The sequence below is a fragment of the Anomaloglossus baeobatrachus genome, chromosome 7 (genome assembly GCF_048569485.1).
Source record: "Anomaloglossus baeobatrachus isolate aAnoBae1 chromosome 7, aAnoBae1.hap1, whole genome shotgun sequence".
NCBI lineage: Eukaryota > Metazoa > Chordata > Amphibia > Anura > Aromobatidae > Anomaloglossus > Anomaloglossus baeobatrachus.
In genome coordinates this window covers 305,431,653-305,446,540 of record NC_134359.1, presented here as the reverse complement: position 1 = coordinate 305,446,540, position 14,888 = coordinate 305,431,653, and the positions used below count along the sequence as shown (strand labels likewise).

Here is a 14,888-nt window from a genome sequence, read left to right as displayed (position 1 = left end):
GAGAACACTCCATGAAAGTAAATACAAAGGGTTCACATCTAGATGCAAACCATTCATCAATTCCAAAAATAGACAGGCCAGAGTTAAATTTGCTGAAAAACACCTCATGAAGCCAGCTCAGTTCTGGAAAAGTATTCTATGGACAGATGAGACAAAGATCAACCTGTACCAGAATGATGGGAAGAAAAAAGTTTGGAGAAGAAAGGGAACGGCACATGATCCAAGGCACACCACATCCTCTGTAAAACATGGTGGAGGCAACGTGATGGCATGGGCATGCATGGCTTTCAATGGCACTGGGTCACTTGTGTTTAATGATGACATAACAGCAGACAAGAGTAGCCGGATGAATTCTGAAGTGTACCGGGATATACTTTCAGCCCAGATTCAGCCAAATGCCGCAAAGTTGATCGGACGGCGCTTCATAGTACAGATGGACAATGACCCCAAGCATACAGCCAAAGCTACCCAGGAGTTCATGAGTGCAAAAAAGTGGAACCTTATGCAATGGCCAAGTCAATCACCAGATCTTAACCCAATTGAGCATGCATTTCACTTGCTCAAATCCAGACTTAAGACGGAAAGACCCACAAACAAGCAAGACCTGAAGGCTGCGGCTGTAAAGGCCTGGCAAAGCATTAAGAAGGAGGAAACCCAGCGTTTGGTGATGTCCATGGGTTCCAGACTTAAGGCAGTGATTGCCTCCAAAGGATTCGCAACAAACTATTGAAAATAAAAATATTTTGTTTGGGTTTGGTTTATTTGTCCAATTACTTTTGACCTCCTAAAATGTGGAGTGTTTGTAAAGAAATGTGACAATTCCTACAATTTCTATCAGATATTTTTGTTCAAACCTTCAAATTAAACGTTACAATCTGCACTTGAATTCTGTTGTAGAGGTTTCATTTCAAATCCAATGTGGTGGCACGCAGAGCCCAACTCGCGAAAATTGTGTCACTGTCCAAATATTTCTGGACCTAACTGGGGACGTATTTATACAGGATTGGTTGCAAAATGTCTGTGACGCCACCCACGGTGTATGGTGAGATGTAGCACCACCGCTGCCGTTGCGGGGCTCCCGGGGACTTTGGGCTGGCAGCTGGATGTTAACCCCTCTGTTGGTAGGGATGGATGTCCCGGGGCCCAGTGTCTCTATGCTGAGGATGGTGATTGCAGGGGCCGGCGCACTCGGCCAGGCCGGGGATGTTACTCACGGTCGAATAAAGCACACAAGTCCTGTGATAAACCAAGTTAATGGTGTCCAGCTGCCGCAGACGGGTGTATCTGATACCACACCCGGGTTGGTAGTCACAGTCTCACTCCTCTGCACTCGGTGTGTTGTAAATAAGACTTTTGAAACAAAGGAGTCCGCTCCTGCGGTCCTTTGGTTGGGAGCCGTGCCCGTCTGACGCTGACCCTTGGGATCTATGGGCCCTGGCGGTTGCCCTACCCCTCTCGTGGGTGGTTGTCTACTTTTCGGGACTTAGGTTGGGACAGGACCTAAAATCCTGCCCTCAATTGGTTAATTAGCTAGGCCGTCGGTGCCGCTCCTGGCTTCAGGGTCCAAGTACCCCCTCTGTGCAAACGGTTTCCGGGTCGGTTCTCCGGTGTCGGTACCGATGGGCTCCAACCCTGTCCCGGTCCACCTCGGATCTCCCGAAGCCGTCTTCCTGTCTCCTGCAGACTCTGGCTACCGTGTGCCACCTAGCCAGTACGTCAGGGCTCCGACCCTGACGCCTGTCAGCTTGGCACCTCCACTCCAACTTAAACTTGAACGTAAACTCAACTCAACTGACTGTTTTTCCCGCCCCGGGTTCTCTAGACCCGTAGGTGGGCGTTTCCTAACCGCCTGGTCCTGCCCACTGGTGTGTCTGTCCTTCCAGCTTTCAGATGCAAGTTTGAGACACTGCACTCTCAATTCAATCCGAAGTATAAAAAGACCAACAGATTTGTTTTTTTCAATCAAAGATTTTTTTGTATTTTTATTTTTAAATGATATAGGCAGAAAATAAGTGGAAAATAATACAAATGGAAGGGGACGTTTCGGCCTAAATATAGGCCTTCTTCACGCCGTATTACACTGTGGGAGGAGAGAATAAGACAGAATCAACATTCAAGAATAAAGTACATTATTTACATATAGATACATATATACATAATTGAAACAAACATTTTTTTTCCAGAAAAAAATTTTTTTTTGAAAAAACTTTTTGAAAAACATTCTCTTTCTTGAATAATTTCCATGTCAAATTGAATCTTTGGACATATGATATATAGCAATATATAGCAGGTTACCATAGGAATATCATGTTAAATACGGACAGTGGCAAATAGCAATGTATATAAAATTGTAGCACATACCTCCATAGAAGGGGAGAGCTAGTTTCCAAAGATGAGTACTGCAAGTGTAGAGAAAGAAAAGATAGAGGGGAGACCCTGGGCTTTGTTTTTTTCTATTAGTTACAGAGAGCAAATCCTGCAAATAAAGGTATGAGGGTGAGTAGGTAATAGACCAGTTGTATCTTTTTTTATACATGTATCGAGAAAGTTGATTTCTGTTGAGTGGTAGTTAAGTGTGAATTTTATCTCCGGCCATACATTATTGATGTGGTTATCGAAGGTCAGAAGGCTTGTCATATCTCCCTGCCAAATGCAAAAAACATCGTCGATGTAACGGACCCATACTAGACGTGGCGGTAACCACATTGAGCTTTTAAAAAAACGAGAAAGCTTCTGGATTCATAAACTTCAAACCTTAACACCTAAGGGGCTTAACAGAGAGATGGATTGGCCACTTTAATTTCTTTCTAATCTACAGGACATCCTGGCATTATACTAATCTTTTTCATGATATTCTTTACAGAAAACCTAAGAAAGACCACCACCACCTATTCTGCTTCCACTACGCACTCACTGATAGATGGTAATGTATATACTGGCACCACAATATAGTTCTATAGACACCATACTGTTTATGCACCTTTGTAGCATATTGGGACCCTTGCGTTGTATGCATTAATTTTTTTTCCCCTTAGGTCATGAGGATATCATATTTCTATACATTTGGCATTAAACCATTGGAATGTATTACTTGTGTAGGGACATGGTTAAAAATGTCCCTACTTTCATATGTATCTTTTACTAATATGCTCATATTTATGCTGCATCAGAAACTATGTATATGTACCGTCTACAGTTTGACACTCTTGATGTTTTGTTGCATAGTGCCCTCGATAATTCATTCCTCCTTCTCATCCCCAGTCCTTTTCACCTAATCACCTTATTAAATATAATCGCAAAACGGACATTACACCTATATACAAGGAAAACGTCTTCCCAGGGCTGATATTCCTCTAAGTATATCTAATTGCAAACAGCGCATGCGCGGGCGCCTCTATCACATACCTAACGGTACCTTACTTACACTAATACAAGCACATTTCGCTACTGCGCATGCGCCGGCGTCTGACGCGACTTCCGGGTTACGGAGCTAAATAGCCGGCAAACCCAGCTATGCTTTGCATCAGCCACAGTCTGGGAAGACGGCGTATGAGGTATGACATTATACTGCACCCCTCTACTTTGGATTACTCATCTACAAACCATTAACCATGCCTCTTTACTTTATAGAGGGACCCCTAACCTTTCTTTCTACATACCCCTTGTATGAGGATACTACAGGTAATATACATTATGTCCAGAGCCCAGTTAGACTATATATCTCACTACCTGGGACTTGATCTTAACTCTGCTATACCCTATTCTCTTTAGATGATAGCAAATTTCTTTTTGCAAACCACCCCTTTCAACACGTGGCATTAAATAGCCACTACTGCTCCAAGGTATTGTTATCATATAGTGTACATATATGACCACACACGTATGTGAAGTCCTAATAGTTCTACCTATATTTCTCTGAAGGAACTACAAGCCATAAAGTTTGTTTCAACACATACAAGCAACTACATCTTACAACTCCACGTGGAGTTAAATAAGGTAATTTTAACCTGCTTTTATATAAACTCTACCATAGTTCCAACGTATGCTTATTAACTACACATGTTCCCTGATCTATAGGACATAGGCTCTGGAACTACAACTAAAGACATTATACCCAGGACAGATCTTCGTATTATCCCCATACTTATTGGAATAACGATATATAATACTACAAGGTAGCCATATTATCCATTATAGTACTACAGATACTGATTAATAGATTCTCCAGAGAAACTTATCACTATTTTCTATTCCATACTACAGGGATTACAATCCTAAATGTCCTACGGCTATACCCATTAAACTTCTCCAGAGCATTCATACTTTGAGATCATATATTTACCAGGTAATTTAACCCAGATACTCACATTTTAGTCATGGGTTTATATACATATACGCTGGTCTATTACCTACTCACCCTCATACCTTTATTTGCAGGATTTGCTCTCTGTAACTAATAGAAAAAAACAAAGCCCAGGGTCTCCCCTCTATCTTTTCTTTCTCTACACTTGCAGTACTCATCTTTGGAAACTAGCTCTCCCCTTCTATGGAGGTATGTGCTACAATTTTATATACATTGCTATTTGCCACTGTCCGTATTTAACATGATATTCCTATGGTAACCTGCTATATATTGCTATATATCATATGTCCAAAGATTCAATTTGACATGGAAATTATTCAAGAAAGAGAATGTTTTTTCAAAAAAAAAATTTTTCTGGAAAAAAATGTTTTTGTTTCAATTATGTATATATGTATCTATATGTAAATAATGTACTTTATTCTTGAATGTTGATTCTGTCTTATTCTGTCCTCCCACAGTGTAATACGGCGTGAAGAAGGCCTATATTTAGGCCGAAACGTCCCCTTCCATTTGTATTATTTTCCACTTATTTTCTGCCTATATCATTTAAAAATAAAAATACAAAAAAATCTTTGATTGAAAAAAACAAATCTGTTGGTCTTTTTATACTTCGGATTGAATTGAGAGTGCAGTGTCTCAAACTTGCATATGATAGTCTGGACCTCGGTCCACTCACTAGCACCTCTAACCTATTTATAGCTGAGTGCACACCATATATTTCTAATATACCTTCCAGCTTTCAGGTCGGCTGATTTAACCCTTTGTGGGATAGGTGTTATGCGGGGGCCTATGTGTACATCTACCTGGTTTTCCAGTGCGCTACAATTCTTCAATACGTGGAAGTGGATACGCGTCCTTATGGATGATCTGATTGATTTTCCGATAGTCCACGCACATCCGCATGGTGGCATCCTTCTTCTTGACCAGAACCAGCGGAGCTGCCCAGGGGCTACAGCTATCTCGGATTACCCCTGCCTCTTTCATTTTCCTCAACATGTCTTTGGCACACTGGTAGTGCACGGGTGGTATCGGCCTATACCTCTCCTTGATGGGTGGATGCGCACCTGTGGGAATGTGGTGTTGGACCCCTTTGATCCTCCCAAAATCTAACGGGTGTTTGCTGAAAACCTGCTCGTACTCTTGCATTACCCTGTAGACCCCATGATTGTGGTGTGAAGGCGTGGAGTCAGTGCCTACATGCAGTTCCTGACACCATTCTTCTGACTGGCTTGATGGGTTTTCGCTGACCGGTGGTGATGCGGGGTTAATGGATGCTGCTGTTTGGATAGCATGTGTGTCTACTGTGAACAGCTTGGCAATTGTGACATATCTGGGTAGCCTAACCTCTTCCTCTCCGCAATTCATCAATCTTAGGGGTACTTTGCACGCTGCGACATCGCAAGCCAATGCTGCGATGTCGAGCGCGATAGTCCCCACCCCCGTCGCAGCAGATTGTGATTGCTGGCGTAGCGAACATTATCGCTACTCCAGCTTCACATGCACTCACCTGCCCTGGGACGTCGCTCTGGCCGGCGATCCGCCTCCTTCCTAAGGGGGCGGGTCGTGCGGCGTCACAGCGACGTCACATGGCAGGCGGCCAATAGCAGCGGAGGGGCGGAGATGAGCAGGACGTAAACATCCCGCCCCCCTCCGTCCTTCCGCATTGCAGCCGGGACGCAGGTAGGAGATGTTCCTCGCTCCTGCGGCTTCACACACAGCAATGTGTGCTGCCACAGGAACGAGGAACTACATCGTACCTGTCGCTGCACCGGCATTATGGAAATGTCGGACCCTACACCGATGATACGATAACGACGCTTTTGCGCTCGTTAATCGTATCAAAAAGGATTTGCACACTACGATATCGACTGCGACGCCGGATGTGCATCACTTTTCGATTTGACCCCACCGACATCGCACCTGCGATGTCGTAGTGTGCAAAGCCTGCCTTACGGGCACTCTTTCCTTCCGGATATCAATCACTCCTCTGGCTGTCAAAACTGTGGGCCAGTGTTCTGAAGGCAGGGGCTCCACCACTGCCTGATAATCTTGTCCTTGGGTACCTACAGCTGCCCTACACCAAATCATCATCTCACTCTGCGATGGCACTACAAGGGGTGCTACATCCATCACTTGCACACCGCCAATCTCTCCACCAGATAGATTCACCTGTTGCCGCTGCAGGAGGGCGCATATCTCACATTGCAGAGCCCTCTGCCAGCCCACTCCTGCGATTGCAGACAGCTGCTGAAGCAAATATAACACTTCCCCCATGCAATTTTCAATTACATTGATCCCTAGGACCATTTTCGGGTTACAGTCACTAGGGTCATTCTGCCCCACTATGAGTTCTTGGTACTCTAACTCCACCCTCCCCACCTTAAGAGTCACTTCCTTAAACCCCACTTGGGTCATAGGGAGTCCATTGGCTGCAATGATAGTCAGGCCAGAATCTGGCGGGGTAAGGTCGTCATCTGACCAGTAACGCTTATACAGTACATGAGGTATAGTCGTTATCTGTGAGCCGGTGTCCAGGAGCACGAACGTCGGGATCCCATCCACGGTAAGGGAGATGATGCCTTGTTGGTCTATTCCTGAGGATTGGCCCTTGGCCTTAGGGGTGGGCCGTTTAAAGGACACCGACGGGATTAATGGCCGGTCTTGTTGCACCTGTAGCAAACGGGTTGTCTATACCGGTTGTTGCTCCTTCTCTGCATCCAGGGGACGTCTTCAGGGCTGTTGGCGAGCTGGATCTTCTCCGGCGGCTTGGACTTCGACTGTAGTTGCATGGCCTCGAGGATCCTGGCGATGTCTTTGCTCAGCTGTTGAACTTGGGAATTCAGATCACCGGGAACTCCTGGGGACTCTTTAGGCACTGCAGGTGCTGGTAAAGCCAGTAGAGGGGGTTTCACCAGCAGGTGGGAGGTGCCTGGCGGCCAGGATGATGATGTAGGGTCGCTGGCTTCAGGGGCCTGCAGATCCTTTATGGCTTGGTCCTTTAAAACTGCAAAGTCTATGTCTGGATGCTCCAGGGCCCACAGCCGTAGCTGTTTGCGGTGCTCCGCCGACCCTAGCCCCTGCAAGAACTGCTCCACAAGCATTTTGTTGCTCTCCGGTAGGATAGGATCAACTAGCCTTAAGGGTACTTTACACGCTGCAACATCGCTAACGATTTATTGTCGGGGTCACGGTGTTTGTGACTCACATCTGGCGTCGTTAGCGACATCGCAATGTGTGACACGTACGAGCGATCTTCAACGATCGCAAAAGTGGTAAATATCATTGGTTTTGGAGAGGTCATTCAAACACCAAATATCATTGTCTAGTGAGTAGCGAGGTTGTTTGTCGTTCCTGCGGAAGCACACATCGCTGTGTGTGACACTGCAGAAACGAGGAAACTCACTGTACCTGCGTTCACCGGCAATGAGGAAGGAAGGAGGTGGGCGGGTTGTTCGGCCCGCTCATCTCCACCCCTCCTCTGCTATTGGGTGGCCGCTTAGAGACGTCACTATGACGCCGAACGAATCGCCCCCCTTAGAAAGGAGGCGATTCGCCGGTCACAGCGACGTTGCAGGGAAGGTAAGTACGTGTGACGGGTGTAAGCGATGTTGTGCGCCATGGGCAGCGATTTTCCCATGACGCACAAACGACGGGGGCGGGTACGCTCGCTAGCGACATCAATACCGATATCGTAGCATGTAAAGTACCCTTTAGAGTACGCAGAGCGGTCTGTAGTCTCAGCTTGTAGTCCCGGATGCTATCCTGGGGACGCTGCCTGCAGTGGTAAAAGTTCATTTGTAGCTCCGCCTCCGTACGTGTTTTGAAGGCAACTTGCAGCTTATCAAATATGGTGGGCATGGAGGCCCAATCCTCATCAGTCCATGTCTCAACCTCCTGCTCGGCTGCGCCTGTCAGCTGTCCGAGCACCATTGACGCACGCTGCCTGCCGATCATTGCATACATGTCGAGGATAGTACATATCTTTTTCTTGAATACCTGCAGGGTGTCAGGTCGGCCATCATACTGGGGCAGCCAGGCGGCCGTGGGCACATAAGGCAGAGTAATCGGCATGACTTGCGTGACTGCCGGGATCGCGGGGTCTGCCGCTCTTGCGACCGGAGCGGGGCCTGCTGCTTCTCCATCATCCTGCACGGCAGCAGGAGCCACGGCTCCACTATCACCACCGGGCGCCGACATTCTTCCGGTCTTTCCCCCTTGGTTTTCAACAGCAGTCTCGCGGGGCCCACTGTCCTTTGCAACTTCCTGCTTTGGGAGTCACCGGGTTCCGCTCGCATTCTTAGGGAGCGGGGCTTCGGCTTCGCGCCCTTTTCGGGGAAGAAGATGACATAGTTGTTGTTTTGGCGCCAAAGATGGCGGGCAAAATGGTGGCAGTTCAAGATTTTGGAGCGTTTCACGGAATTCAAAGCAAGGCGCACGGCATCTACTGATGGGGTAGGAATCCTGTTTGTGATGCCAGGTTTTGTGTTGTCGCGGACGGGTGCCACCTCCGCCGCAGCAAAGGGGCTGCTCGGGGGTGCTCGAATCCGAGATCGTGTCTTGTGCTCGAGTGGTGACCGAACCCGGGGCTTGTGCAACCGCCCGTCCTCGCAACAGTGAAAAAGGGGGGTATTTACAGGGGAGTTAGTTTCTATCTCTGACGCCAGCCGTGGGTTGCGGTGATGGGATGGTGGCACCGCCGCTGCCTCTTGGGGGCCAGGGTCCGGCACCGGTGGTGTTGTTCAGCAAGGTGGTTTCCCCTCCATGGGTAGAAGATCTGTAGTCCCGGGGCCAAGGTGTAGCCAGTGAGCAGGGCTGGGGCGCCGTTGGCAGGTTGGTCCAGATGACACCAGTGTACCCACGATTAGGAATAATCCACACAGAGTCTGCACTGTAAACCAAGGCTGGATGACAGTTGCCGTTGGAGAGGTGTGCTGGTCCCGCACATGGGTTAGTGAGGTAGGGGCCCTTCCTCCTGCACTTGTGTCTTGCAGTGTGTTGATTAATCCCGCCTGGAACGGGAGAAATCTGCTCCCTTGCAGCTTTGTACACAGAGGGAGCCGTTGCCCGCAAACGCTGAGCGGTGGGATTTAATGGGTTCTTGGCGGACACCCTATCCCCCCCGTTGGGCTGCCGGTTTGCTCTATCTGGGCTTCTTTCTTCAGAAACGAGGCCTGGTACCTTGTCCCACTGGTTAATTAACAAGGGGCCTGAAGCTTGCCTCATCCTAGGGTCCAGGTACCCCGCCTGTGCATGGCCTACGGACCGGATTACCGTTGTCAGTACCAGCGGGCTACAACCCTGCCCCGGTCCACTTCAGGTCTCCCGCGACCGGATCTCCATCGTCTGTGGCCCTACACTGCTGTCTGCCACCTAGCCGGTTCTCCCGTGGTCCAAGGGCTCCAACCCTGACCACACTGCAGACTCCTCAATGTTTAACTCTGTCTGCTCGTCTCCAACTCGAACTTCCACTGAAACTGAGAACTAAACTCAACTGACTAGTTCCCACCCCTTGTCACCTCAAGACCCCTAAGTGGGCTTTCCCATCCGCCTGGTCCCCCCCACTGGTGTGTCCTGGCTGCCATAGGGGGGGCGACTAGGCTTTGTGGCTGATGTTCCTGTGTGTGGGATATGTGGTGTTAAACCCCAAAGAGGAGGCAATTCCTGTACCCTTGGTGGGGGGGTGCAGTTGTGACGCCCAGGAGACCGGGGTACCCAGCACCGGATCGGGGGTCTATTTCTTGAGGGGATGTCACGGGTGGCTCGACCCGGGCTGTGGTCTCAGGCGATGCACAATGCAATGGGGGGTATTTACAGGGGATAAATAAAAGTTTATAAGAGTTTTTCGTGACGCCACCCGGAATAAATGTGGCTATTTATGGCCACCGCTGCCAGTAGCTGGCCGGGGATGATGATGTGGGGCAGCTGAGGTGGAAAGCCCTTTCCGGGTAGGGCTGTGGGTCCCAGGCAGGTGAGGTAAAAGTCAATGGTGGTTATAGATAATGGTATTGTGAGGAGACTTTAGGGGCGCAGACACTTACTTGATCAGCAACAGGTTTTCTCAGCTTCGATGGTCCCAATCCTGGATAGGTGGCAACTGTCCAAATGAGAGACTGAGGCGCAGGCAACGTTTAACCGGTTTACTTTAACAAAAACTGAATAACAAGTCCCATCACCGGAGTCTGTATCAGGAGGACTAAGTTACTCTGCCCTGCCGGGTCCTTGGCCTCCTTCTTTGCGCTGTCTGTGTGTGGCCCTGCTGCTGTGTGTGAACTGGCTGCCGGCCCAAACTGTCCCTCCTGGGTCCTATTTCAACAGGCAACTTGAGTCCTTTTCTGAAGATATTGAAATAACTAACTATCTGCTAGAAAAGGCACTGCAATTAGCGTCTTGGAACTCAATTCCATTTTTCCAACAGAGTCTAAAAGAAAGTCTAAAAGAAAGTCGAAAAAGATCAAAAAGCAAAAGCAGTCTTTCCGGAGTTTTAGTCTATCGCCTCCGGGCTGGTAACTATTTACAAGTAGTTTTACCACAACCAGTCCTGTGGCATGGTTCATAGTTAATAATGAAGAAAAGTTCAAGAATATGTAAGTAGTTCATACAAGAAAGTCTCTGTAGGTACTGGGCTTAAACGTTGCAAACTAATAACTAATGACTAAACTAAATGTACCACATAACATATACACATTTCACATTTCGACCTATTCACATTTGATAATCTGCATATTTTGCCGGTAGTTGACCTTGAGTACTACGCTGGGACCTACGTAAGGCTAGTGTACTAGGTGTACTTAGCATGATGGTATGAGTGGTTGTGTACCTACCGGGTGCTTCTGGTTCTGCTAAGGGTGATTCCACGTTTGTGGGGTTGGCAAGTCCACTGTGACCGGGATCACTATAACTAGGAATCTGTTCTTCCTGTCTTGGGACTTCTTGTGGTACAGGGTCAACTTCTGATTCTGTTTGTCTTGGGGCTTCTGGTTGTACGGGCTCTGGTGTTAGTTCTGGTACTTGGTAAAAGGCCATCATTGGTACTACCACTGCACCATGGTACGTGGGCCAGGTTTTAGGAAAGTCTCCTAAGACTGTATGAATTTTTTCTTCCTCTTCCTTAACTGGTTGAACCTGTACGGGTTGGATTATTTCAGGTTCCGATTGGATAACTTCTGGCTCTTTCAAGGTTTCAGGACATAGTTTCAGATTGTTTCTTGACACTAGTACTGATGTTATCCCTCCGTTTTTGCTGATAAGGCACATTTTAGGATTGTTCACTGTTGCTGGTAAAACTGTGTACGGGATGGTTTCCCACTGATTATCCAGTTTATTGGTGCGACGATTTCTCTTTAGTACTTGGTCACCAGGTTTTAACGGGGTTGCTAGAGCATGCTGATTATAAGTTCGTTCTTGTCTTTCTCTAGCTTGCTGGAGACTTCTTTCCACACACTCTTGTACTTGGCGATACTGCTGTTGACGTAGGGTATCCCAATTGGAATCTTGCACTTCTGCATCCGGTTTCAGAATTCCCATTTCTAGATCAATTGGTAGCTTACCGGGTCTTGCACGCATAAGGTAAGCTGGGGTGCAATTTGTAGAGCTTACTGGGACATTGTTATATAGGTCTACCAAGTCGGGCAATTTCTCTGGCCATTGATTTCTTTCTGACTCCGGCAAGGTCTTCAATAAGTCAATTACAATATGGTTCATCTTTTCGCATAAGCCATTTGTTTGAGGATGATATGCTGTTGTCCGGATCTTCTTGCAACCATACATATTGCAGAACTCTCTGAAGATCTCTGATTCAAAGGCTGTACCTTGGTCTGCAAGTACTTGCTCAGGGTAACCATGGGGTCTGCAAAAGTATGTTTGGAAAGCCTTAGCTGCTGTTTTTGCTGTGAGATCCTTCACGGGTACCACCACTAAGAAGCGTGAGTAATGGTCCACGATGGTTAAGGCATAGACATAGCCAGACCGGCTTGGTGTCAACTTCACATGGTCTATGGCGACAAGCTCAAGTGGTTGCTTCGTGACTATGGGCTGGAGTGGTGCTCTTTGGTTTCGTTGATCTTTCCTTCTGAGGTTGCAAGGGCCACAGTTTCTGCACCATTCTTCAATTGATCTTCTCATACCAACCCAGTAGAATCTTTCTCTCAAGAGTATTTCTAGTTTCTTCCATCCAAAATGACCGGCACCATTGTGGTAAGCTTCCAGGACCATCTTTACATCCTGTTTAGGCACTATTATTTGCCAGACTAATTCATGTGTCTTTGGATTAGTGTACCTTCTGCAGAGCTTCCCTTGATACAAGAACATTCTGCCTCTCTCTTTCCAGAGTTGATGCGTCTCTTCCGGGGCATTCTGGTTGGGAAATGCACCTTGTTCCGTCAGCAGTTCCTTTACCAACTTCACAGCCGGATTGCTGTCTTGCGTGTCAGCCCATCTGTGGTGTGCTAATGGGTTAAGAGTCGCTTGTTGTTGTTTCTGATAGGCACCTGACTGATACTGTCCTATCTTGGGACTATGGAAGGCCGGTAGTTCAATTTCTTCAAGCTCCTCCGGTTCCTCTTCCACATTTTCCAGATGTGGCATCCGGGAAAGGCATCTGCATTTCCATTCTTGCGGCCTGCTCTATACTTGATCACAAAGTTGTAATTAGACAGCCGGGCTATCCATCGTTGTTCCAGCGCACCTAATTTTGCTGTATCCAGGTGGGTCAACGGGTTGTTATCAGTATAGATGGTGAATTCTGCAGCTGCCAGATAGTGTTTGAAACGCTCGGTTACAGCCCAGACTACTGCCAATAGTTCTAACTTGAAGGAGCTGTAATTTTCCGGATTTCTTTCAGTAGGCCGGAGCTTTCTGCTTGCAAAGGCGATGACTTTCTCCTTGCCTCCCTGCTTTTGTGACAGTACTGCTCCTAGTCCCACATTACTGGCATCTGTGTAGAGGATGAAGGTTTGATGGTAGTTTGGGTATGCTAGAACCTCTTCTCCTGTCAGTGCCTTCTTTAGCTTCTCAAAGGACTCTTCCCTCTCGTCACTCCACTGGAAAGGAGGATTCCGGGCTGAGGGCTTCTTTGACTGCCCTACCAGGATGTCTTGTATGGGTGCTGCTAACTTTGTAAACCCTTTTATGAATCTGCGATAGTAGCCCACCAGTCCCAGGAATTGCCTCACCTCTTTCACGCTGGTGGGTCTTGGCCAATCCCTTATCACGGTTACTTTCTCGGGATCCGGTGCTACTCCTTCTGAACTTACAACATGTCCCAGGTACTGTACCTTTGGCTTAAGAAGGTGACATTTGGATGGCTTGATCTTCATGCCATATTCGGACAAGGCTTCAAATACTTCTGCCAAGTCTTGTAGGTGTTGCTCATAAGTCTTGGAGTAGACTATTATGTCATCTAGGTACAGGAGGACGGTTTCAAAATTCTTGTGTCCTAGACAGCACTCCATCAGTCGCTGGAAGGTACCGGGTGCATTGCAGAGTCCGAACGGCATACAATTAAATTCACAGAGACCCATCGGTGTGGTGAATGCTGTTTTTTTCCTTGTCTCTCTCCGCCACAGGGACCTGCCAATACCCACTCGTTAAGTCTAAGGTGGAAAAATAGTTAGCAGATCTTAATGCTGCTAATGATTCCTCTATTCTAGGTAGGGGGTACGCGTCTTTATGGGTAATGTGATTAATCTTCCGGTAGTCTACGCACATTCTCATGGTTCCGTCTTTCTTTTTAACCATCACTAGAGGGGCCGCCCAGGGGCTACAGCTGTCTCTTATTACCCCGGCTTGTTTCATATCCCTCAGCATATCTTTTGCACATTGGTAGTGAGCGGGCGGTACGGGTCTATATCTCACTTTTATTGGCGGGTGGTTACTGGTAGGTATTGTGTGTTCTACTCCTTTGATCTGCCCAAAATCTAGCGGGTGTTTACTGAAAACTTGTTCATATTCTCTCACTAGCCTGTACACCCCTTGTTTTTGATGAGTAGGTGTTAAATCTGTTCCTACGTACAACTGTTGAAACCAATCCTCCAATTCTCCATGTGAAGCATTGTCGTCCGCCTGGCATGACGGATCCAAGGGCTCAATGGCTGTGATGGCATTGTTGTCAACGGTATATAGTTTTGCCATAGTAGCATACCTCGGTAAAGTGACCTCTTCTTCTCCACAATTTAAAAGACGTATTGGCACCCTTCCCCGGTGTACCTCGACTACTCCCCTGGCTGTCAGTATAGTGGGCCTACTATCAGTGTATACGGGTTCTACCAAAGCCTGATAATCTCGCCCTTTTATGCCTATTGCGGCTCTGCACCATACCAACATTTCGGTTTTAGGCGGAATTACAATAGGGGTTGGATCACTTACCCTCACACTGCCAATTTCTCCACCTGCAACTTCTACCTGTTGCTTTAACACCAAAGCTTTTATCTCTCTCTGTAGAATTCTTTGCTGGTCACATCTGGCAGTCTTGGCGAGTTGCTGTAAGACAGTAAGGACCTCGGAAAAACAATTTTCTATTACATTCATT

The 14,888-nt window shown here is 47.4% G+C and overlaps 1 protein-coding gene across 1 annotated transcript in view; it reads left to right on the top strand.

Annotated features, from left to right (window-relative positions):
- Positions 1-3,611: 3,611 nt before the first annotated feature.
- The window catches only part of LOC142246833 (uncharacterized), a 129,761-nt gene continuing 118,484 nt past the window's right edge, over positions 3,612-14,888 (top strand). Inside the window, exons 1-3 of the mRNA XM_075319882.1 lie at positions 3,612-3,681; positions 3,772-3,842; positions 3,922-3,996. Of these exons, the coding sequence (XP_075175997.1) occupies positions 3,612-3,681; positions 3,772-3,842; positions 3,922-3,996 (216 nt within the window). The remainder of the gene's footprint in view (positions 3,682-3,771; positions 3,843-3,921; positions 3,997-14,888) is intronic.